General features: G+C 36.9%; 1 protein-coding gene across 1 annotated transcript in view; it reads right to left on the reverse strand.

The window, feature by feature from the left end:
* The window catches only part of GLIS3 (GLIS family zinc finger 3), a 453,341-nt gene that overhangs the window by 16,733 nt on the left and 411,638 nt on the right, over nucleotides 1-24,970 (reverse strand). Inside the window, exon 9 of the mRNA XM_004677635.1 lies at nucleotides 8,961-9,136. Within this exon, the coding sequence (XP_004677692.1) occupies nucleotides 8,961-9,136 (176 nt within the window). The remainder of the gene's footprint in view (nucleotides 1-8,960; nucleotides 9,137-24,970) is intronic.

The raw sequence follows: 24,970 nt of genomic DNA on the forward strand, positions 1-24,970 counted from the left end.
TTTCCTCCTTTTCCCTATTAATTCATTTCTATTTGATAGACTTTTGTGGAGCACTGAGGATGCATTTTCAGTGATATAATCTGTCTTAAGGAAACTTACAATTTAGTGACAAATAGGTGATTATTATATTAATATCATTATTGATACATGGACTTAATGTGTATTTGTAGACGCTTAATTACATATGTAATTATTCATAATCAATCATTCAAAGAGTTTTACTCATTAAGATGACCATTTTACATCTCTTTAACAAAATCCAACATGATAAAATGCTGACTACGTCCTGCACAGACATCTAAATTTAACTTTCGTTTTTTGGAATTAAAACACTGCCAGAAATTACTGAGTACTAGTTGTATAAAGCTGTTCTGGGGGTAATTTTGTAGTAATTAAATGTATGAATATAATTAAGAACTTCCTGGATCTAATCATCAATCCCTCGTACTATATAAACATTAATAACATGATGGTTGAAACCAAAAATCACTCCTGATTATGACTGCTGATGATAGCAGCAGAATAACATGATGTGCAATCACTGGATCATTCTTCTTCTGAAATGTCACAACTTTCTCAGTGAAAACTATTACACTGTTGATTTATAATCTATCTTATTCGTCTTCCTGAGATTTCAAAGGGAAATTGTGATACATACTTAAGTTCTAGGCTTACTACTTTATTATTTCACAACCCCTACATGCAGATGTGACTAAATTTCCTTGAAAAGGAAGTATGTTTATTGTCTCTACAATTTGCCTTTGAAAAAATAACCTTCAAACATTTAATACCGTAAACCCCTCAGAAATGAGATCAGTCATGGAGTAGGACTCTTCCTGGAAAGTACTTTTGCACAATCACTATAAGAAAACAGCTGTTGACAGAGGAAGAAGTTAAATATGTAATCACTACTTCATTTCCATGTAAATATCAATGCTCTTAGATTTCTACAGTTTGAAGGATGCTTTGACTGTTTGGTAGGCCATGCCATTTATAATTTATTTTGTTCTTGGAGACTATTGTTGGCTGGGAACTCTGTTTCCTTATGCAGTCCATTTGAACTGGGCTGACAGGCTTACTGTTCCGTTCCATGGTAGGAAAATACCACCATTGTCTGGGGCCTGACTGATCTGCTTCTTTGAGACCTGCAGCCAGGACATGCTTTGAATGATGAGAAAGACAGTTTATGAATTGTAGGAGTTAGGACCAACAGAAAGGTTCACACTTTTTACTGCTGCTGCACTGATACCAAAAGGTCCAACCTGGGGAGGCAGCTTCATGGTGTTTTACTAATGAAACCTAGTAACTGGACCAAGCATGATGGAAATTTCTGTGATGGTGATTGGCCATTACAGAGCAGTGAAAATAAAAACAAAATGGTAGAAAGTAGAGAAACTAAGAATGGGGGGAAGGGGCAAAAATGAGGCATAAATCTCAGAAGAGGTCTTTAGTTTTCACTGCTGATTTTCAAGTGGCAATCAGTGTGAATGTATCTATCCATACAATAGCTTCATTGCATAGATTATAAATCCACAGAGAATGTTTAACAGACCCTGCCGTGTCCCTATACAATAAACATTAATCATAGAACCTCAATCTTCTTAAACATGTCCATCCACTAAAATATCCATCTTCCCAGATACCAGTGTATGTGAGAGTAGCTATGTGATTTAGCTGTGTATACTTGTCCTTCACTCCTTTCCTGCCCCTTTTCCTTAAACTGGGATAAGTATGTAGAATATTAACAGCCAACCTAAGATTAGGAGGATGGAAGTTACCCCTCAGAGATGAACACTAGGAGAAGGCAGGACTTTGTGGAGCCGCTCATCTATCCTCCATTATTTACTGTTAAACATCTTGCTACCCATATACTGGGCATGTGCCTACACATGGTTAGCAAATTCTGAAAAGTTTTGTGCTCTGCACAATATTTACTACAAATAGTAGTAGCTTCAGGAAAACGGGTATTAGGGTAGACCACTCAAAATCTAGGAATCTTCTTAATAATAGTAACAAGATATTTAAGAGAGAAATGTGAGTAACTGGTGTGGCTAAAGGTTCCTTGAATGTTATTAAAAATGCAAAATCGGCCCTCCCTGGTGGTGCAGCAGGTTAAAGCACAACACTGAGAATCTAAAGCCACTTCTGCATGATTTTCATTCCCACCTTCCCCGGAGGTGACCACATGGAGTGGCAGACCTCTCCTGGCCCGCCCACTGCTCCCCTCAGCAGTGTACTTCTTCGATCTGCCTGTTCTGCTCCCCACTCTGTCTCTGGTGAATCCTCTTACCCTCCATATCTCTGGCCTGTACCCCAGTTCTGTATGCACAAATAAATAAATCTTTAAAAAAAATGCAAAATCATGGGCCCTCCCTGGTGGCACAATGGGTTAGAGTGCAGCACTACAAAGTTAGCTGCAGCCATTTCAGCAAGAGTTTGATCCCTGGACAGGGAGGTGACCCACACGGTGCAGCAGACCTCTTCTGTCTTGCCTGCTGCTCCCCTCAGAAGGGTACTTCATCAATCCACCTGTTCTTCTCCCCACTCTGTCTCTGGTAAACCCTCTCAAAGCCCCTGCACTTCTGGCCATGTACCCCAGTTTTGTATGCATAAATAAATAAATCTTTTTTTAAAAATGCACAAACATGTCACCTAGAATCATCAGCTTGTTGGAACTGAAACAAGTTATGATGGAGGCGGCATAGAGGAAGGAATATAATCTACCACTAGCTTCATGGCCTGCAAGGCCAGAAGTGCACTCTCTGGGGAGGGAATTCTTTGGGTCATGCTCATTTCAAATTTCATTAAAAGAAAGCTTAAAGGGTTCTTTACTATACAGCAACTGAGATGAAGGCTTTTTTATTTTCTTCTTCTCTTGGTGTTCCACGTTTCTTGCCTTCCTAAGATTGTGTAGGAACAAACACAATTTCACCAGTTGCAGCTGAGCAAAGTGGACTGTTTATTTAGGTCACTGTTGCTTGTGTGTTCTATACATTCAGCCCAATATAATCCAAACAATGAAGATTTAATGTTTTTAACCTCCCTCTTTCCATTCTACATACAACATCCCAATTGAATTTTTCTGAAATACCAGGCTGACTTCTTTGCTCTGTAGCCTTATACTTAGCATGGCCCCAAAACTATCCATGAGCTAGTTTTGTTGTCTGCCCTGTCTCCTTTACCTCTATTCCACAGCTTGACCTGTACAGACTACCATACATAGGCTCTTTTTGGCTTTTTCTCTAGATACACACCTTGTTGTCATTTGTGTTCCTGACTGTGAGCTGTGCTTCTCCCTGTGTGGCATGCCACTCTCCATTTGGCCAACCTAATCAACTATCTATGAAACCTTATTAAGCATCACCTCTAGGAACCCTTCCCTGACAGTTTTCTCTGATACTAATGCCTTTGATACTTTATATTATTAGGTATATCACAATGCACTGAATAAAATATTTCATGTTTGCCTGCCACATAGTGGGTGACCAATAAACACTGCTTGCATTGAACTTGGTCTGTCCTTCAGAAGTCCAGTAGTAGGAAGGTTGTGAAAATACTATTCTAGGAATTTCCTTGGCATTTGAACAACATGGAGTGAATAGGGTATTTAAAAAGAAATGCTCCATTAGTACCATAACAGAATGTACAAATATCAGCTCTCAGGCAACTAATCCAGACAAATTCTGAAGCTTGTCCAGGCAAGAGAACTGAACCAAAAAGAAGAAAGAACCAAAGAACAAACTTTCATGATTGGAAAAAGCTCTCCCTATGTTTGCATCAAAAGAAAAGAATAAAATGTCCTAAGAAGTTACCTTGGAGATGCCACCCAAACAGACTCATAAATCCTGACAATATTTAAACATTCAAAGAAATGACACCTTATCCTCCTTACTAATGAAGGCAACATGAATGGATAAATTAGATGCAGAATCAACAAAACTGATATCTGTCCTGAGTCATTCACTAGGTGGGGGAACTTGAAAAAAAAAAGTATTATTAATCTTTTCAAAGTATACTTTGTATAAAACAATGCTCAATAAAGTATGCATTGAGCATATAATGTCTAAGTTTTATTTCAATAAGTATAGCATGAGCAAAACAACCCAAGCATCCAAAAATAGATGACTTGATCAAGAAGATATCATATATATACACAATGGAAGACTATTCAGAAAAAAATAAAAAGATAATCTAATGCCATTCAGGGCAGCATGGATAGAGTTAGAAGGGATTATTTTCAGTGAAACAAGTCAGAAAGTAAAGGAAAAATATAGGATAGTTTCACTTATACAAGTAATATAGGGAAACCAAATAAGTGATCAGGGAAAAAATATAAAAACTTCAAAAATACAACAAAACTAAACAAAAAAATCAGACAACTATAAACCAGAGACATTCTTCTGGGGAAGGGAGAAGAGGAGTATACAAAATGAAGGCAGGAAGAGCACAAGGGACTAAGTTATGGTGCCAGGTGAATTGATGGTGGAAATTCTATGGGCACCACACCAGAGGCAAAATAAATACAAGTAAAGAAATTAAATATAAAAATTATATTTTAGTACCTCAAAAAATAATAAAAGAGTTCAAAAGGTGGGGGGTGGATACACTGGACTGTGGTGATGGTACACAGGTGATTTGGTGATGGGAAGCCCACAGGAATTACAACTGAGATGGAAAAGGCATAAAATGATGTAAAAATAAGCTATTATATTATAAAAAATAAATAAAAGAGCTATGTGGCTTGGCAATATGTACCTCATGTTAAAAATGTCTGTGTATGGGCCCTCCCTGGTGGCGCAGCGGGTTAAAGCACAGCACTGAGAATCTAAAGCCGCTTCCGCATGAGTTCGATTCCCGCCTGCCCCGGAGGTGACCACATGGCATGGCAGACCTCTCCTGACCCGCCCGCTGCTCCCCTCAGAAGTGTACTTCGTCGATCTGCCTGTTCTGCTCCCTAATCTGTCTCTGGTGAAGCCTCTCACCACCCCTGAGCCTCTGGCCTGTACCCCAGTTCTGTATGCACAAATAAATAAATCTTTAAAAAAAAAAGTCTGTGTACTTTGCCAAGGCAGCAATGCCTAGACATCTTATATACCTCAGTTGCCATCTTGAAAAACACAGTAATGACATTTTTGTCTGATTTCTACCTACTGCAGGAAGTACAGAGAGGATAATGCTCATTAAAACTATGAACTCCTTTAAGGAGCAAATAAATACTGCTGCTATTGTGTTAGCAGCCCTGACACTGCCTGTGGCTTTAAAAATATAGTTTTATGGGGGGATGAAGTTCCCTATTACCAAGATACTGTATCACTCCATCTAGGAAACTAGCTCAACAAATGCTGAAAAGCCTGGCCACTAACTACAAATCAATTAGAAGGTATTGGCTCCTCTCCCAACTAGTACTGTATCACTTGAACAACATTAGATCGATTTGATCCTTATCTTAAGGAGTAGTCAATGAGAAATACTTATGCCTAGAAGGCTCCAGGAAACATTTTCAGAAATCATTTGGAAGAGGGAGCAAGGCTACATCATCTGGAGCCCTATTGCCTGAATTCCTAGTAGTCAACCAGTGGCTAATGCCAAGGATACTCACCTAGTAAGTTCATTATAGCAGTCACTTGTCCATTTTCCAGGAGAGAAGTTATAATCTCCCAACTTGCACAAGTATACCCCAGTCTCTTCTAGAAAGTCTTGTTACATGTATTTAATTTAGGACTGTTAGCAGTTTTTTTATTGGTGAAAGGACTTTTTAACAATTAAAAAATGAAAGTTAAAACAATGTCAAGCTAACAACATATTATTCAACTAAGAAGAAAAAGAAGGAGGAAAGTATTTTGCTAGGAGGTATGGCAAAAGGAGAAGGCAGATCCCATTTTCTGTGTCCACTTGTCTCAGCATTCACTTGTTGAATAAAAGAGTATCAACCAATTTTTTTATACTTGATCTTAGCCAAAAGGTCAAGAAGTGATTCAACCACTTTTTAATAAATATTTTAAAAACGCCTACTTTGCACTAAGTATTACATTCACTTTTAGGCTTATAACATTATTCCCACTGTCAAAGACTGTAATGAAGAAAATTTGGAAGGAACATTAAATTAATAGCGCCTACTCTGTGCCAAGTGCTTTTCCTGTTGAATACTTATAACAAGAGAAGAGTAATCAAGACTCTTCTCATAAAATGAATGTGAACCAAGGCTCAATATTTTTCCAGAGTTACACAGTTGAGTAGACTGTTATTTGTATTCACAAATTGGTTCAAGTCCAGAATCTCGTTAAAAATTTCTTTAGAAAGAAAGGAGAAATCACTCACTATTCAACCACCATGATAAAACAAACAAACAAACAAAAAAAAACTACTAATGTTTTAGAGGCTTTGCTTCTAATTTTTCTTTTACATGTAGGTTAATTTTTTTTTTAAGATTTATTTATTTGTGCATACAGAACTGGGTATAGGTGCAGGGGCAGTGAGAGGAATCGCCAGACAGAGTGGGGAGCAGAACAGGCAGATCAACGAAGTACATTGCTGAGGGGAGCAGCAGGCTGGTCAGGAGAGGTCTGCCACGCCATGTGGTCACCTTCAGGGCAGGCTGGGACTGAACTCATGCGGAAGTGGCTTTAGCTTCTTAGTGCTGTGCTTAGCCCACTGCACCACCAGGGTGGGCCCCTACACGTAGGTTAATTTTTAAAGTGTGTTTAAAAGTTATAATCAGAGCATGTTATCTGCATTTCATTGGAACTATGACAGCATTATCTGTGAAATTTCCTATTACTCTATATAGCATCAGAAGGAAAAATTATTGCCAGTTAGATGATGCTGTTGACTGAGAAATATTAAGATTTCAAAGATGCTAATATGCATAGGTAAAATAATGTATCTTAGAATCAATGACCTATTCTGCTTTCCACAAACTCATGTCATCTAGCTTCTACTTGTGAGTGGCTTTCTAGCACCAGGGACCTGGATCTCCCCATAATAGACAAACTCTTTGAGTTAGGGGTCCCAACTACACACTTCATACATAGCAGGCCCTCATGAAAATTTCTTGGTTGAATAAAAATGTAACTGAACTTGAAATGTACTGACAGAAAAGGGTTAAAAAAAATTAACCATGTATTGAAAGAATGGCAGAAAAACTAACCTTTGTTGTATAGAAAAAGAGGTTTGTGTGGCTATACTCCAGGACCAGGGAAACATGATGAATGGAACCTTAAGCTTGAGCCAGTGGTCTTGAGATTTTTTTTTTAAAGATTTATTTATTCTTACAGAACTGGGGTACAGGTCAGAGATGTGGAGGGTGAGAGGATTCACCAGACGCAGAGTGGGGAGCAGAACAGGCAGATCGATGAAGTACACTGCTGAGGGGAGCAGCGGGCGGGTCAGGAGAGGTCTACCTCACCATGTGGATCACCTCCGGGGAAGGCGGGAATCGAATTCATGTGGAAGTGGTTTAAGCTTCTTTGTGCTGTGCTTTAACCCTTTGCACCACCAGGGAGGGCCCGGTCTTGAGATTTTTAAGGGGAAACCTCAAAAGCTGCACAATCTTCACATTGTCTACCTACTCTTTGCCTGTCTCAGTTCCTACTAAGCCTAACTCTGTAGCAATGAATGAATCTATCATTTGAGAAATTGTTCACATTTACTTTGAATACCCATTTAGATTTGATACAGATACCAAACATAGAAATCAGGAGCAATTTAATTCTAGAGCAAATTTAGAAATTAGGGAGAGAGAGATGAAGGAAAATTCTATTTTTTCAGAAGAAGCTAAAGTATTCAGTCTAAATGGACAGTAACCCTTCTTCTTACATAGTTTTCATGGACCAGGAAGTAAAAGTTTATACATATGTATATGTTATGACATATTTATATATGCTATGTAGTTAGATAGATATTGATAAATAGATGTTATATGTATATATAAGATTTGCCTAAGTTGGAAAAATAGGTTTAAATAAAATACACTAAATCAGAGTCAGTTCTCCATGCATGCTATGAGAAATACAAGATCTGCACAAAATGAAAATAGCAGTCTTTTGCCCATGCATGCCTTTTCTCTCATAGGCCTTTGCCTCCATTCTCTTATATAGATTTTCTCCATCCTTCAAGGCCTAGATGAAATGACAATCTTTTCTGAAGCCTTTCCTGATCTTAGTCTAGCTTAAATCTCTCCTAGCTTTTTCCTTGCATTCCTACCTTTCTTTTCTTCTGTATTCTTTTCTTCTACTTTATCAAGTACCCACATGTCTTTAAAACATGTGGAGACTGTACTAAGTTCTCCAAGAAAAATAATAAGGATCCAAGAAATTCTGCCCTCTGAGAGGTTACACATTTATAGTGAGACAAGTTTTACTCAGTAAACATAGTTACTATCAGAAAGAAATATATATAAAAATTTAAAGCTAGGAGAGATTTAAGCTAGACTGAGAGATCAGGAAAGGCTTCAGAGAAGACTGTCATTTCATCTAGGCCTTGAAGGATGGAGAAAATCTACATAAGAAAATGGAGGCAAAGGCCTATAAGAGAAAAGGCACGCATGGGCAAAAGACTGCTATTTATTTAGGAAACAAGATGCTGTTTTCAGGGGCCATCCAGGAGACATTAAAGAACTACAACTGAGGGGAGAAATAAAATATTGCACAAAATGAGCAATGATATATGAAAACAAAATAAAATAGAATCAAATAAAACAGAACTAGAACATTGAATGGATCATCATCTTCGGCTGACCACTTTGGGGCGTCATAAGTCGTACTATTATGGAGCCAATACAGGGAAAAACTGTACAGTTTATACCAATTAAGTGTGAAATTTTAGAGGAAAGTCATAAAAGTAATAGCTTGAGGTATAAAGCAGAAAATATGAATACACAACTGGTAACTAAGATACCTGATTAATAAAACAACAGTGTAACATCGTTTTGAAACTCAGGGGACTGACAGTTCTTTACTTACCGTGGACATGGATTCCATTTGGTTGAAAAGAATTGTTTGCTTCTAGCTGATAAGACTTCAGGTGTGATCCTGATGGCTGCTGGTTATGGGGAGGCTGTGTTCTCTGCATTAGTGAAGAAGGAGGTGGAACTCTCTGGGGGCTGATGTGGTGAGGAGATGAAGCAGAAGGTGCAAACCTGAGAAAAACAATTATAAAAGGAAACATGAGATATGCAAAAGAACAGGAGCAAGACAAACTCTTCAAAGTCAAATTCTAATTTCCACTCTGGAAAAGTCCTTTAAGAAAAACAAAATCAAAACTTTAAGACTTTTCTTTCCCATTAACAGCCACTGAGTTCTCAATTGAGATGTTGAGGGACCAGATCAACAAAAACGAAATTTAGTCTGAATTTGAATTTGTTGAGCTTCTTAAAATGCATTTTAAATTCTGTGGGCCTGATGAAATTCAAAGTTTATTTTTTTTCTCAGATCCCCTTTCTGCTAATTTTTAGCTTTGTTTGCATTTTGTTCTGTAATACATATCTGAGGTCCAAGAAGTGTTATAAGTCTTTTTAGATGCCACTCTAATTCTCTTTCCTTTAAATTATATACATTTGCTTGAATAAATTCAACCTCAAAAGTTTGATGTTTGAAACCCAGAGCCCATCTACACGGATTCTATACTTGACAAAAAAAAAAAAAAAATTATCCAGGATATAATCATCTTTTGCCATCACATATGACAATTATGGTCAGATAACTGACAGTTTCTGAGGGGTGTATGTGCATTTTAAATACTGTACTATTGTCCACTAACCTACAGTATAAAATAGGTAATTACCTATTGATAATCTGACTGTAAAAGAGTTATCAAATCTAATTTTCACAAGCTTGATAAGGTTTTACTGAGGAAATGTTGAGTTACAACATTATATAGTCACACTATATAAGCATAGCATTCCAATTTGACACCTGTATCCTCTACACAATGATCCCCAAAGCCCGCTTTCCATTTGTCACCATATGGTTCAACCTCTTCATTCATTTCATCCACCCTCCAACCCTCTTGTCTTCTGGATATCTCCAGTCTGTTCTCTATATTTAAGAGCTTGTGCTGTTTTGTTTTGTTTTGATTTGATATATTTCTTAATCTTCCACATATGAGTAAAATCATATGGTGTTTGTGTTCTCTTTCTGACTTATTTTATGTAGTATAATCTCTTCAAGGTCCATCCATATGTCCCCAATAGCAAGATTTCATAGTGGTTTATGTGTGTGTGTGTGTACATGCATATAAAGCCAAGTAGTATTTCATTGTGCGTGCATACACTCACACACACACACAAACTTTATCCCTCTTCTATCAAGGAGACAGAAGACATATAAGTTGTGTCATATCTTGGCTTTCAATTAATTCTGTAATTGTGAATAATGCTATAATCAACATCTAGGTGTACATATCTTTTTGAATTAGCTTTTTCATATGTTTTGAGTAATACACAGAAGCGGGAATAACCTCATAAATAGGCTCTGGAAAATTCAACTTAAAGAAAAATGATGCATAACAAAAGTAAATTCTCTAGCAACATGTTGTCATTCAACATACTTTAGGATTCTTTTCTCATCCATGTTACAACAAATTAAGTTGAATGAAACATTATTCCAGGACCTACTGTAGTTGTCCAGACACATGTTGTTTAACCTCTACATATCTGTTTTTCTAGTTCTTCCTGTTACTCATTTTTTATTTCATCCCATTATTATCAGAAAACATGGTTGGTATGATTTCATTCTTTAAATGTATTGAGAATTTATGACCCAACATATAGTCTATCTAGAGAAAATTCCATGTACCCTTGAGAAGACTGTACTCAGTTTTGCATGGCATGGTCTATATATATATTAAATCCATGTAGTCCAATATGTCATTAAAAGACCAATGTTTCCTCCCTGATTTTCTATATGGATGATTTATTCATTGGGGAAAGTGGGGTGTTAAAATTCCCTATTACAGTGTTGTCAATGTCTTCATGTTTGTTAATATTTTCTTTATATATCTGATGATCTTGTGCTGGGTGCAAGCAACATTCCTTTTGGATTAACAACCTTTTCATTATATAATGTCCACTTTTGTTTTTATTACATTCTTGTGCTACTGTTTCTTTTGTCTAGAGTATTGTTATTCATGTTTTCTATTCATTTCTATTGTCACTGAGTATATTTTTCTAGCCCACTTTTTTTTAGTTTATATGTGTGTCCTTATATCTAAAGTGGATCTCTTGTAGATAAACTACAGATTTTTAAAATAATCTATTCAGTCATGTATAATCTCATGGGAGAGTGTAGCCCATTTACATTTAAGGTGATTATTGATAGGTATGTAGTCATTGCCTTTTTAAAAACTTGTTTTACAACTGTTTTCACAGTTTCTTCCTGTTCTTTTTCTCTTTTCTTAAAATTTGATGACTATTTTGCATTATGTTTGGTTTCTCTTTGCATTTCTTTTTTGTTTCTATTATGTATTTTGTTTGTTTGAGACTCCCATAAGGCTCACATATAATATCCCATATGGGACCACCCTAGTGGTCTAGGGATTAAGTCTCAGGGTTATCACCTCAATGGCTCTCTGTGGTGGCCTGAGTTGAATCCTCAGTCAGGGACCTAAACCACATGGTACAGCAGACATTTCCTGTTTTATGTGCTGCTCCCCTCAGCAGTGCATTTCAGTAGTTGTCCCAGTTCTGCTTCCCACTTTTTCTCTGGTGTATACTCTCACCCACCCAGCACCGCATTTCTGGCCTACATCCCAGTTCTTCTATACAAAAATAAATAAATAAAATCTTTTAAAAATAGTATAACCTGTATGTATTAATTCTATTTTTAATTGACAATAGGCTAATTTTGAAGTTATTTTAACACTGTATAATTTTACTCTCTCTCCCCTGTCCTGTGTAATGATTTTTATCTCCCTTTTTCTTTTCTCTACTTTATGTATCCCTTCACTGATTGTGTTGGTATATATTTATAATGTTAATTTTCCTTCTAACTTTCATGCTAGCTTTATGTGTAATTTATTACCTATAATTTTACTGTTATTCCTCTCAGTAATGTCTTATAAGACCCTTAAATTATCATCACTTTTAAAAATCTGCTTTGCAGCTCTGTTTGGATGAATTTTTTTTTAAAGATTTATTTATTTGTGCATATAGAACTGGGGTACAGGCCAGAGGTGCAGGGGTGGTGAGAGGATTCACCAGAGACAGAATGGGGAGAAGAACAAGCAAACTGACAAAGTACACTGATGAGTAGAGCAGCAGGTAGGTCAGGAGAGATCTGCTGGACCATGTGGTCACCTCCAGGGCAGACGGGGATCGAACTTATATGGAAGTGGCTTTGGCTTCTTAGTGCTGTGCTTTAACCCCACCAGGGAGGGCACTGCTTGGATGATTTTTACTACTCTTTCTTCCAGACCACTGATTTGATCTCTTGTTTCATCTAATCTGTATTTGAGTTCATCTATTGTATTTTGCAGTTCATTTATTAGTTTTTTTAACTTTGTGGCTTTGGTTGAAACCTCATGTTTTTTCCTTGTTGCACTTCCTTGTTCATCCTTTATTCTCCCAAGTTCCAGAAGCATCCTTATGACCATTACCTTGAAATCTTCATCAGGTAATTTACTTATCTCCGGTTAATTAATGTGCTTTTTTTTTTTTTCTCTCCCCTGGAGATTTACATTGTTCTTTCACTTGGGTCCAATTTCTCTTACTCCTCATTTTGTCTGACCCTCTTCGTTTATTTCTGTTTGTTAGGGCAAACAGCTATCTCTGCCAATCTTGAAGGACTGGCCTTGGGTTTAAAAATAATCTTACTATTTAACCTTGCTCCAGTTCTTGGTTTCCTCTCAATATTTGTGATTATCTGTCAAGTCTATTTCTTTTTTCTGTAATAGTTCCAGTTGCTAAGAGTGGCAGGAGTCATTTTCCAGTTGTTTTCAGTTTGGGTTCAGTTTGGATGATCCCCCTGATCACCTGAATCATGTACAATACAGAATCCAATGAATCCAATGTAATATGCTTTATGTTCTTATAAGCCTATCCAGTAATATCTGGGTCACTGGGGTTGCAGCTGCTGGACTAAACTGGTTTCACAGGTAGGCTCAAGGTGTTTTGTCCTGTAGTCCTATTGATTGAAAGGGATCTTACAGTTACAGCACCCACAAATGCCTGTGCTAGATGGATAAATGGGAAACATAGGATGGCATCTTCCAGCCTTTCTGTTTCTAAAGAGATTGCCCACCACTGATGATTTAACTCAAATAAATTAATAACTTTCACATGTGATCTAGGCATCTTTTAAACTAATTTTGCACTGGGTTCTGGGGTCAATGGGTATGATTTCAGCCTTTATGAATAGAGTCTCTGTTACCCACAGATCTATGGTTTTTATTAAGGTAAATTCCTCTGTTTCCCATAGCTAGATATTTTGAGGACTTGCCTCTAGTGCAAATCTCAGGAGTTGGGCTACCAAATGTGAGGCAAAAACGCTTTGCTTCCCTGAGAGTAGCTCCATTTTTACGATATTCCTCCCTACTGTGGATTACAGTATATGGGGGGGGGGGGTGTACCCAATGAGACCATGTCTCATTTCTCCTACTCTTCTTGAGGGTGGCTTTTACTTTTTGTTGTGGACAGATACTGTTCCTAATTTTTATTTCTGTTTCTAAGAGCACTGTTTCATATGTAGTTGTAGATATATCTATGGGCAGAGGTGAGTTTGAGATCTCAGTACTCCATCTTACACCCACCTCTCAAATTTATGGTGACATTTATACTTTCTATCAGTGAAGGTGGGGGGGGTTACTTGTGAAAATTTGTCAATTTCATAAATAACACTTGAGTTGCCAGTCAAAAGTGATGGTCACAAGTGTCGTAGAGAAAGAAGCATGTGTTAAACATAGTTAAATAATTTGGGAAAGAGGGGAACTATATTAGCAATGAACTGTTCTCCCAAAAAAAGAAGCTCAGAAAATTGATAACTTTCAATCAGCTGTTTTCTACATTGTGAAGAAAGACAGTAATGTGAAGTACTTTGAAACATTATAAACCAGATTATTTAGGAAAGCAGAGCTTTCACTTTTGTACTGCAATAGTAAGAAACCCTGGGATAAAATTCTACTCTCTTCATATTTCACTCTTGCTGAGGTATGAAAAAAACTATGTAGGCAGGCAATGTAGGAACCAAGAAAAAAGGATCTGGACTTGTTAGCTGCTAGAGAAGGGAAGTGAGAAGGAGCTTAAGCATGCTAGTTGGGTTTGGATGGCTAGTCAATCATTTATATATTCACTCCATTGAAACAGAATAATAACTGATATGTCCTGTGCTGGGTAAATATAAATTTTCCAAGAAGATCATCTTAATTATCCAGATCACCTTGGAATTATCCTGAAAAGAAGAACTAAATGGCTCTGAGAGAAAACACAGTAAAGAAATCCTAGCACTACCCTATGAACATCCAGTAAAAACTGTATGCCAAGATTCCTCATATAGAGGCTATTTTCTTTGGCGAATAAGTCACTAATGTGTCTTGTAAGATGAAGTAGGATTGTTGGAGAGGGATAAGGATTGTAGGATCACAGATTTTTAGGTCATGAAGAAGTTCATACTACCACCCAACACCAAAATCCTGTGGGCAGGAGATACCCTAAGGAGGAATGGAAGGACTTGAATTGCAAAGCAACTATATTTCTGCTAAAATGCTAACATTGGTATTTAAATTTTATTTTATTTTGGAGGGCAAAGAAGCAAGATTCTTTGATTGACTTTCTCATTTTACTTCCTTATTTGGGTACAATATGCTCTAGATGGTTTTCTATTCTTCTTGTACTTCTGCTATCTTTCCTTTTTGTTGAGGACAGATGGGGCAAGTCACAATATTTAGATGTATGATTCTGATATCATATGCTTCATGGAGCAAAACATTTTTTTCCCCATAACATCTTACCTCCCCCCCATTCATGCACAGCTAGTTTGACTCATATGTATGGGTTTGATTATCGAAGAATAGAATAGGCTGATGGGGAAGAAGGAAGAGTAAAACGCCACCAGCATTTAAATAGTAATTTAGGATGATATGGCTATAGGGTAAATAATGATTTTTAGCTATCAAAATGGGATTATTCAACAACTAAATTCATTTGAGTAGTCTAGGAGTCATTTAGATAGAAAATTTTATATACTAGATTATTTTTGTTCATAGGGATTATAAGTCAACTATAAATCATTCTTATCTATTCATTCACACAAGTTCCAAACCCTATGTTCCCTTTACTACCATAGATTACATAATGCCACAATGATGTTAAGCAAAAGAAAAAATAAGAATGGTAGGACACATATCAAGGTTCTTTCTCAGAGGCCCATGACAGGTATGTACCTTTTGAGCTTCCAACTCACTACATTTCTTTTTTGTTAAAGCAAGACTGATTTTTCCCATGTTATTCAAATAAGTGAGACTACATAGTATGAAGTTATTTGAAAATATTGTATATCATCCTACAGAATATAAACAAAAATCTTAAAAGCAAACTATTTTAAGTGAAATAAATGCACATCTAGAATATTCTTTCATTTAAATGTAAAGATTTAGTTTTTAAAAAGAAGTCTTACAGGGCCCTCCCTGGTGGCGCAGCGGGTTAAAGCACTGCACTGAGAAGCTAAAGCCACTTCCGCATGAGTTCGATTCCCGCCTGCCCTGGAGGTGACCACATGGTGTGGCAGACCTCTCCTGACCCACCCGCTGCTCCCCTCAGCAGTGTGCTTCGTCGATCTGCCTGTTCTGCTCCCCACTCTGTCTGGTGAATTCTCACCCCCTCATACCTCTGAACTGTACTCAGTTTTGTATGCATGAATAAAAAAAAACACCTTTAAAAAAAAAAAAGAAGTCTTACATGCATAGAGAAATGATGAAATGACTGTATGATCTCAAACATCAAAACATTTTCTAAGGACATAAATAAGAATTAAACACTAAAAAGTTCAGCATAAGAAGTAAATGTATAAATGTGATTATCCACTATACCACATGGAGTCAGTTCTTTTAGTATTCAAAAATACTAATATATTATTTTTAAAAGTCTCTAATAGTCAATTAATATAAATTTAACAATTTGGTTCCTTACTAGCCAGTTCCTAACAGAGTAGAAAATAGAAGTTAAATTAAGGGAGAGGGCAGGAGAGGAATGGATAAGGTGGCAGAGATTCCTCTAGTGGGAGGCAAGAGACCCTGGAAGGGCTCCAAAACAATCATTGACAACTTGTTTGTTGCAAACAAGACAAATGCAAGAAACATTATTTAAGAAGTCAAAAGGACTACATAAACTTGAGGAGTTTATGGTCATTTACTGTAGAAGCAAGCAAACAAAAACCATGTGTACTAAAATAGAAGTTCACTAAATAAAACATGAAATACCCTTATTCATTTGAAAGTAAAGTGGGGAGGCTCAGAATCCCATTTCTTAGTTTCCTCACCTATTTTCCTATCCTGTTTAACATACACATGAAAATGAATATAGCCTGAATATTCATCCAAGAAAGTTAAAAAGATTTTTTAATTCATAGAAAATGAATTTAAAATGTTTTGATGCTTAAATAATTTTGAAACTAAGTATAAATTGTGATTTACAACTTTTCTTCTACACACTATCTCATTCCCCTATTACACCAGAACAAGATGACTATACTCTAACTCATTCTGTGTTGCTGCAGTGACCAAAAGCCAGAAAACAGAACTTCTGAAATCTTTCTAGGTCCAACCTTGTCCACCCAACTGCTGATGTGTGGTTGACATTTCACAGGTTTCATTCAACAGAGTTTCCCAGTCTCTTCTTTGTCCTTTTTAGACTTCTTTGAAACAACACAAGATTGCTATGCAAATATGTACATAACAGGGTCAAATTAAAAAGAAAATCACTGCTTACCAGAAACATCGCACAAATGAAAACCAGAGAATTGAGTCAACCATTTCCATTCATTCAGTGGAGGAGTTTATATAACCTTAGCATGAGCAATGGTGTGATGTTTGCCAAAAAAGGGGTGGGGTGGGGGGAAGGATGGAAGGGAAGCAAGTTTTAAAGGGCTTATAAAGATCCGAAATTTTCTTTTCAAGTTTCTGCAAATATTTAGAAAATGTCTGATTATTTGGAGTATTTACTTGGCTGCTTCCCTTTTGTGCCCTGCTTCCACCCTCTGTTAATACTTAGCTACCCAGCCTTACTTTTGGCAGTAAGGTGGGCCAAAAGCAAAGAGGTCATCTTTTCTGTAAATGCAGAAAATGCTTCGTAGGACAAGTAGGTCTCAAAGCAGACACTAGTAAGACTCATGTTCAGAGAAATGGCAACTGACATGAGAAGCAGATGGATGGCCTTGAAGACAGATAGAGCAGAAGTCAAACCTGCCTTAGTAGAATCTGGCTTTGCCCATTAGTAGCTAGATAACCTTAAATAAATCCTCTGATTTCTCTCATTTTCAAATGCAAGTGTGAAATAAAGATAATCTTGCATTTTACCAGTTATTAAAAAGTCTGAAATACCATTTATTTATTAAGTCAAGAGATATTTATTGAATACTGACTAAGAGGGTCACACTGTTCTCAGTACTATGTATAGTGTGACACATAACACATGTTCCTGTCTTTGTAGAACTTATGTTTCAGAGACAGGGAATGAACCCAAAGAATACAAGCACTAATTCATAGGGATGTATGCATACTTATGTTCATTGCTTACTTACAATATCCAGGTAATGGAAACAATGTAAGTGCTCAAAGACATATGAATGGATTAGGAAGATGGATTACTATTGAACTATGAAAAAGAAACCCTTGCCATTTGTGACAGCATGGATATAACTGGAGGTGAAGTACTAAGCTAAAAGAAGTAAATCAGAAAGAGACAGACAAATACCAGGTAATGCCACTTATATGTAGAACATAGAAAAACAAAACAAAGGGTTAGATACAACCAAACCAATTACAAATCCTGATTGTAGAATTACAATTTCCAGAGGGGGTGAAGAGGGACACAATGGACTTTGGGTTCCTTGGTGCTTGGTGTAATGATATAATATGCACCTGAAGGGTGTGAACCTATATCTCTAAGTAGTATAGAGCACTGTAAACCAATATTTCTTCAGTTAAAAAAATTTTTTTCCCAAAATAATTAACTAGAAACTACATATTGGTTAGAGGGAAATAGTAGTGTGGAAAAAGTGAAAAGTGGAAGGTGAGGGTTGAGGGTAGATTATAACAATTTTAAGTGGGAAAGTCAGATATTGAAGTACTTTTGAAAATGAATTCTTGACACTTTTTCTGATGATCAATTCATGCTTATGGAATGGCTTCTCTAAATGCAACATACATTTGTGGTATTCCTGACATTAATGTTTACTCAGTACTAGAAAGCCACTTAAAATTATGGTGCCAGCACTCTACTAGAATATCTATGGATTTCTTAAAATAAAACCCTTAGGGTTCTATTCTTCCTTGACTACTTAGATATGGAAACTAAAGTTCAAAAAGTGTGTGTGTATGTTTTAACTCATCTGACTAAATTCCAGTTCCAAAAGCAGTGAGTCATGGTTTTGAGTAAGAATCTCATTTCTTGGTACTGGTTCTCCCAAAAAAGTATCTTGTGTTACAAATGTATACAATGTCCTTCTACCAGAAGAGCCATGGATCACTACTCAAATTCAGGTGAGGAAAAGGAGAATCCAGTGAAGATTAAAAGCAAGGGTGGGTTGAGGCAGAATTGGAAGAGGGCTCCAGTAGGCATCTGAGATTCTGACCTTTGTCATTAGATGATGGACTGGATCTACCAACAATCGATTCATTGCATTTAAGAAGACAGATATTGCAAACATTACCCAGTTTTCTCTACTCTGCCTAGGGTTCTTCATGTTCAACTTCTAGTGTTTTTAACTGGGTAACTCCTTTTGGGTTGAGCTCTTTCCCATATCTGTAAAGCCAAAGTACTTCCATATCAATATACAATTTTAACTCTTCAAAAAAATGTACTAATGCACTGTGTAGCAACTCAAACACATTAATAAATATGTCTTGTTTTTATTCTTTATGTGTGCTACATATGCAAGTTGTTACAGCAAGTAATGTGAAACTGAGCATTTTAGTACGACTTGGGGTTAACAGTTTTAAAAGAAGGGTTTCCATGATCAGCTAGATTAAATGTTGGTTGATATGAGCTTTGGATAGATCTTTTTGCCCTCTTCTTTCTCTTATACAGGGTACAGACTGACTAAAAAGAAGGAAGAAAGCATCAGAACAGCTTGTTTCATTGTATTCACACAAAAAAATATTATTGATTTGCTGCCAGGGAGTAGAAATAATGGATACAAACTGGTCTATGGTGGATTTGGGAGGTACTTTTTATCCCCCCAAAGAATTGTAGGGTATCATCTGTAGTGGTTTTAAAATTCATCTGTGAAAAACTAATCAATGAAAAATGGTTTTAACAGTTGGCTGACTGCAGTGATGGGGGGTGAGGGTTGAGGAAAAGGAATCCTTTTTAAAACCTAAAAAGAAAAGCACAGTTTTAAGGATTTCACATCTGATTTAACAACTAAAAAAACCCCCCAATGATAATACCCCACTTTGTATAGCCAGACAGCACTCCATTTTAGTAGAATTTAGTGGTCTTTATAACGATTTATGAATCACTTCATGAATTCCTGGCTGACTCATCTGGGTGACTATAGTATCTACTTATACTTCCCTTCTGTCTCACAAAAGAGACACTTGGACTCAGTTCAATCCAGATTTGTCCCCGAATGAATCACAGCACGTTACTGGGGGAACTGCAAATTGAATTCTGCTTCTGAGACAATCAAGACCAGCTTTCAGCAATGAAGAAATGGCCGATGGGAAGTGTGGATAATTGCAACACTGTCCATCTGGGCAGGGCCAAAGTAGTCCAGGAGCTGTACGTCTATTAAGGACTCTGTTCTTAACTAGTCAAAGCATGGAATCCAGCTCTTGGAAGGGCTTATGTCCCTTTCTCCTTATGAGAAACTGGTTCAATATTAACTGCAAATAATTTATCAAGTTGGACAAGATTAAGACTCAAAAATGATTGTCTGATTCTCCACAGGGCACAACAATATGAAGGCTGTGAAGTTTTTAAATTGGCAGTAGGTAAAATGATCACCAAAGCTTTTAAAAGAAAACTCAAATATATATTATAATGAGTAACTAGTTGTGGGAATTAATAGAGTTAGAGTTTTCTGGAGGAAATTTACTCCATGTGGGTACAGGGCATCAGTTATACCTGATGAAAACAAAGTAATCAATGCTCAAAGTGGAAAAGTATATTTTTTTTTAACTGTTATATAGACATAAGGCCCAGGACTTCACAATATTCCCCTGTTGTGGAAAAGAAAAGGGAGGAGGAGAACACATCCAAAAAATGTTAGAGAAATGAATTATGCAGAACACATTTAACGAAGAGTCAGAGATTTTGGAATATCTTCACTGTAGAATTGGCTGTGACTCAGTTGTTTGTCTATTTCAGAATCTGACGTGATGGGGAGAGAGGAAGAAAAGCCTGATTTTGCCAAATCCTCTTTATAAAAGAGCGCCAACCAGAAGAAAATTCATCCAAAATGGTCTTAGACATTTGATGTAAAAACTTCTGGTAAGGAAAAAAATTGCAATGATATCATCCCTTGGGCAGCTCTGAGTAGGTCAAAATATGGGGATTAACTCATAGTCCTGTGGCAAAGGGAAGAATCTTTCTCTTGTTCAGCATGGTGTTAGGTAGCACTCAGTCTGTTTTGCAAAAGAATGCATTAGATGAAAGAAAAACATTCAGAGGAGAGTATAATGAGAGAGCCAGATGAGAATGGGGGGGGAGATTTTTGTCTAAATATGAGAAAGGAAGGCATAGTTAAATGAAAAAATTGCCCTTCATTAAATTCTTAATGGCCTCAAATGGCAAGTATGAGTCTTTTGAAGACACAAGAAGAACTATAGAACTAAATTCAAATAAGGTCCTTTTGCCAATTATGGCCAGGTGCCTTTGAAAGTCACTGCCAAATGAAAGCTCAAGTCAATATAATCCATAAATTTGAAGACAACAGCTGGGTGATAGTTTGGGAAGTAATAACAGGTACTGATTATGTTTTGTTTTGTTTTTTATCTGTAGGCTGTCAGGTTACATTATGGTAACCTTCTGTACCTTTTCATGAAGATAAAACTCAGTACTTAGCTGGAGAAATGAATTGAAGGAAACAGTATATATTTTAAAATTCATAGAGAAAGTCTCTTGACTCTTACAGATGAAAAAAAAAATCAAATATTCAAGTGTTTGCAACCATTTTATCTCCAAAACCTTGTCTAGTACTAAACAAAAGTAAGTGTTTAATAAATGTTGATTGTTGCTTTTGAGTAACTAATTTTTTGTATAGACTATGAGTTCTGTAGGCTTGGCTTTAAACTTAGTGCCAATTCTTGCATCTATGTCCAATTGGTGTCAATTTTCAGATGGCTATTTTATTTGCCCAGCAACTACAGTTTCTGTTTCTGAGGGAGAATATTCTATTCAAGAGAATCATCCCAATCATTTATTATGAGGAAGATGATTAAACACATAAAGATTTTTTTCTTCTTGCAACTAAACAGAAAAACAAAAAGGAAAGAATAAAAGACAAATTAAAAAAAACTTTGCCTCTTGTTCTGTTCACCTCAACATTCTCGTTCAATAATAATAAATAATCCTCCACTTTCAGAAAGACAGTCTCTTACTACTGTCTATCTGTACCTACTGGATAGGGGAAAAGAGGTAGTTTATTTCCAGACCACATTATTAAAACATTAGGCAGAAGCTTTCATTCAAACAGCCTTTTCAGAAACAAGATAATTTGTAATATGTGAATGTCTTGACTCAGGCAAGAAAGGCTTGTGGGCTTTCACTCTGGAAATTCTGGCTCAACATGATTTGCTGTTTCAGAGAACGCAAATAAAAAGAACACGCTGACACACTTAAATAATATAATTGTTTAGTTTGAACTCTGTGTTGCTTCATGCTAATGCATTAAAGTAGAGGTTGCATGAAGAGGAATTCTATTTTACCTCAGTCCTTCCTTGTTAGTATCATGACTCACTTTCCTGACTGAAAATCCAAAGGGACTAAAAAAACATCACCTTGGGCTTCACATGAGGTGGATTTGTTTGGAATGTGGGAATAAAAGATGGCTAATTTGTCATCAGAGGTGAAACAACTTCATTGGCACTTTAAAAATATCATTTCTTTTACAGACATTCTAATAGCCGGCTTATGCTATGTGCTTATAATTAGTCTAAAATGAAGCACCAGTGCATTCCAAAATTAAAAATGCTTGGGAAACAATTTGATATGAACAAATATTTAAACTGCAAAGAAAACTATTTAGTAGCGTGCCACATGTATGCTTATAGTAGAATTTCTTATGTTGCCATGAAGGGATCCAGAGGAGAATGTGGAGGTACAAGAGAAACACACCCTTGTTCAGGGTTACTGTTCTCTTTCCCAAAATTAATAAAGGACATAGCCTTTTTCTTCCCTTCTTTTCACATTCCTTCATTCTATACAATTTCTTAGGTGTGCCCCAGCTAAGCACTGTGAAGGAAAGGGCTATGAACAAGGTTGATGTAAGCATAATGCAGTTGCTGCTGTCAGAGCTAGTAGAATGTTAGCAAATTATTAAAGAAGGACCGTGTAATTCCAGTGGTAAGTCTATGCAGAAAAACAGCACAGTTAAGGAATGGAGTGAGGATGGAGAGAGAGAATTTTAGACAGTGAAGTCAAGGAAAGTTTTTATGAGTAAGCAACATTTAAGCAGACACCGGAAATGCAGGCACAAGTCATGTAAAGTTCTGGTGAAGGCACCTTTCAGGTTTTAGGAAGAGCAAGTACAAAAGCAAGAAGAGCTGGAATGGTAAGAAAGCCAGTGCAGTTGGAGATTAAACAGGAAACCTAGTGGCAAATGATTCTAAGGTCAGATCACAGAAGCTCCCTTAGACTACAAAAATTCTAAATATTACAAAAAGAGGGATCTGAGCAGGAAAGAGATGATTCAACCTGAATTTTAAAGAGCAGCTATTGCTTTGGTGTGATGATAAGGTCATGTGTGTACTGACAAGGTTAGGGTAGAATGCTGTGATAGGCAAGACTCCTGAGATGGGAGGTGATGGTGTTGGACTAGAGTTGGGGGAATGGAGTTAATTAGGTTTAAAATGTATTTTGAAGGAAGAATTAACAGGACTCACAGATTAATTAGATGTGAGAGTATTTGGGAAAAGGGAGAAAACAAAGTTCACTCCTGTATTTTTTAGATTTTTAATAGTAAGTAGAAAAGAACCTTGCTAAATCATGATTTTCCTCATGATCAAAACATACTAGATTCTCAAAATTATGCTTGTAAAAGGCAAACATCTATCTAAAGAGAAATTCCATTCTAAAGATCAACAACCTCACTGTTGTTTACCGTAGAGGAGGAAATGTGGCTATGGTTATGGTCAATATTTAAGAACTTAAAATACTAGTGGGGCATCCTGCCCTGGAATAAAACATTGAGAAGTATAAGAACTTTTCATAGATTTAAATAAAACAAATTAGAAAAAGGACCAAAGCTTTTCTAATCTAAGATCAAAGCTCTAGCTTCTATTTTAAGGCTAGAATACCGGAATGTTCTGCCTATTCACTGCTCACAATGGTAACAACAGGGAAAACTTTCATGATGCTCAGTGGGGAGGGGAGGGAAGAAAGAGAGGGAGAGAGAAAGGGGGGGAGAGAGAGGAGAGGGAGAGAGGGAAAGAGGGGGGAGAGAGGAGAGGGAGAGAGAAAGAGAAGGAGGGGAGAGAGAGGAGAAGGAGAGAGAGAGAGGGAGGGGGAGAGAGAGAGAGGTGAGAGAGGGAGAGAGGGAAAGGGGGGAGAGAGGAGAGGGAGAGGAGAGAGAGAGGGAGAGAGTGGAAGGGGGAGAGAGAAGAGGGGGGAGAGAGAGAGAGGAGAGGGGAGAGAGAGGAGAGGGAAAGGAAAAGGAGATGGAGAAAGGGAAAGAGGACAGAAGGGAAGGAAAGAGAGAATGAGTGGGAATTTGGAGTTGGACTATCTACCACATCTCTCTTAATTTTGAGTATCTGTGGAAATCACTTATCTAGAAAGAAAATGACCCCTTTATTGGAGGTTTCCTTCATAGAAAGTGCAGTAGTCCAGAGAGAGAGAAAAAAAAAATGCTGACAGGGATTTCTTGGTATTACATGATCACTGTATCAACAGACCCTAAGAGATCATGTGGATACCAACATATAGGCTGACTAAAAAGCCTATTATAAGCTTACAGTTTTTTCACTATTACTTTTCTGAATTATTTCAGTGATCAAGATTGACAAACTTTATTTTTTGGTCAATGCTAATTTGTTGCCTATATGTTCAAAGAGTGTCTGCAATACAAGTCAGGGAGTGTATCAGAGCAGTGCTCATCGGGCACACTACAGTTAAATTATGACACCCAGAATGTGGATACATCCTGACAATATTTTCAAAAGTATAACAGAGACTAGTGTTTTCTATAGTATTACAGAGACAAGTGAGACCAAGATAATAATGAGTTTGAAGCTCTAATTTTCAGATGTCTGCCATTTTGTATTTACCACGTAGGTCGCTTTTTTGACATTTAGTTACTCTTCAAAACCCTGCTAAGTAATGACTATAGAAAATACCAGTTAAAATTGCTAGAGACAAAACTGTCTTCTAATTGCATTGAAAGGAAAATAAAAAAATCCTACTGTGCTGCCTCATCACTCCTGGATATACAAAGAATAGTTTTTGACTGCTGAAGGAATCATCTTGCCATCTCTTCTGTTGGGCACAAAATACATTTAATATATTCTGAATTCCTGTTGGCTTGATAACAAGTTAGAGAGGCATTTGAAATGTGTGCCACAGTCACCAGAATACCCTTACTGGTTCAACACACAAATCCTT

Source organism: Condylura cristata, unplaced genomic scaffold, assembly GCF_000260355.1.
Source record: "Condylura cristata isolate star-nosed mole 26May11 unplaced genomic scaffold, ConCri1.0 scaffold00006, whole genome shotgun sequence".
NCBI lineage: Eukaryota > Metazoa > Chordata > Mammalia > Eulipotyphla > Talpidae > Condylura > Condylura cristata.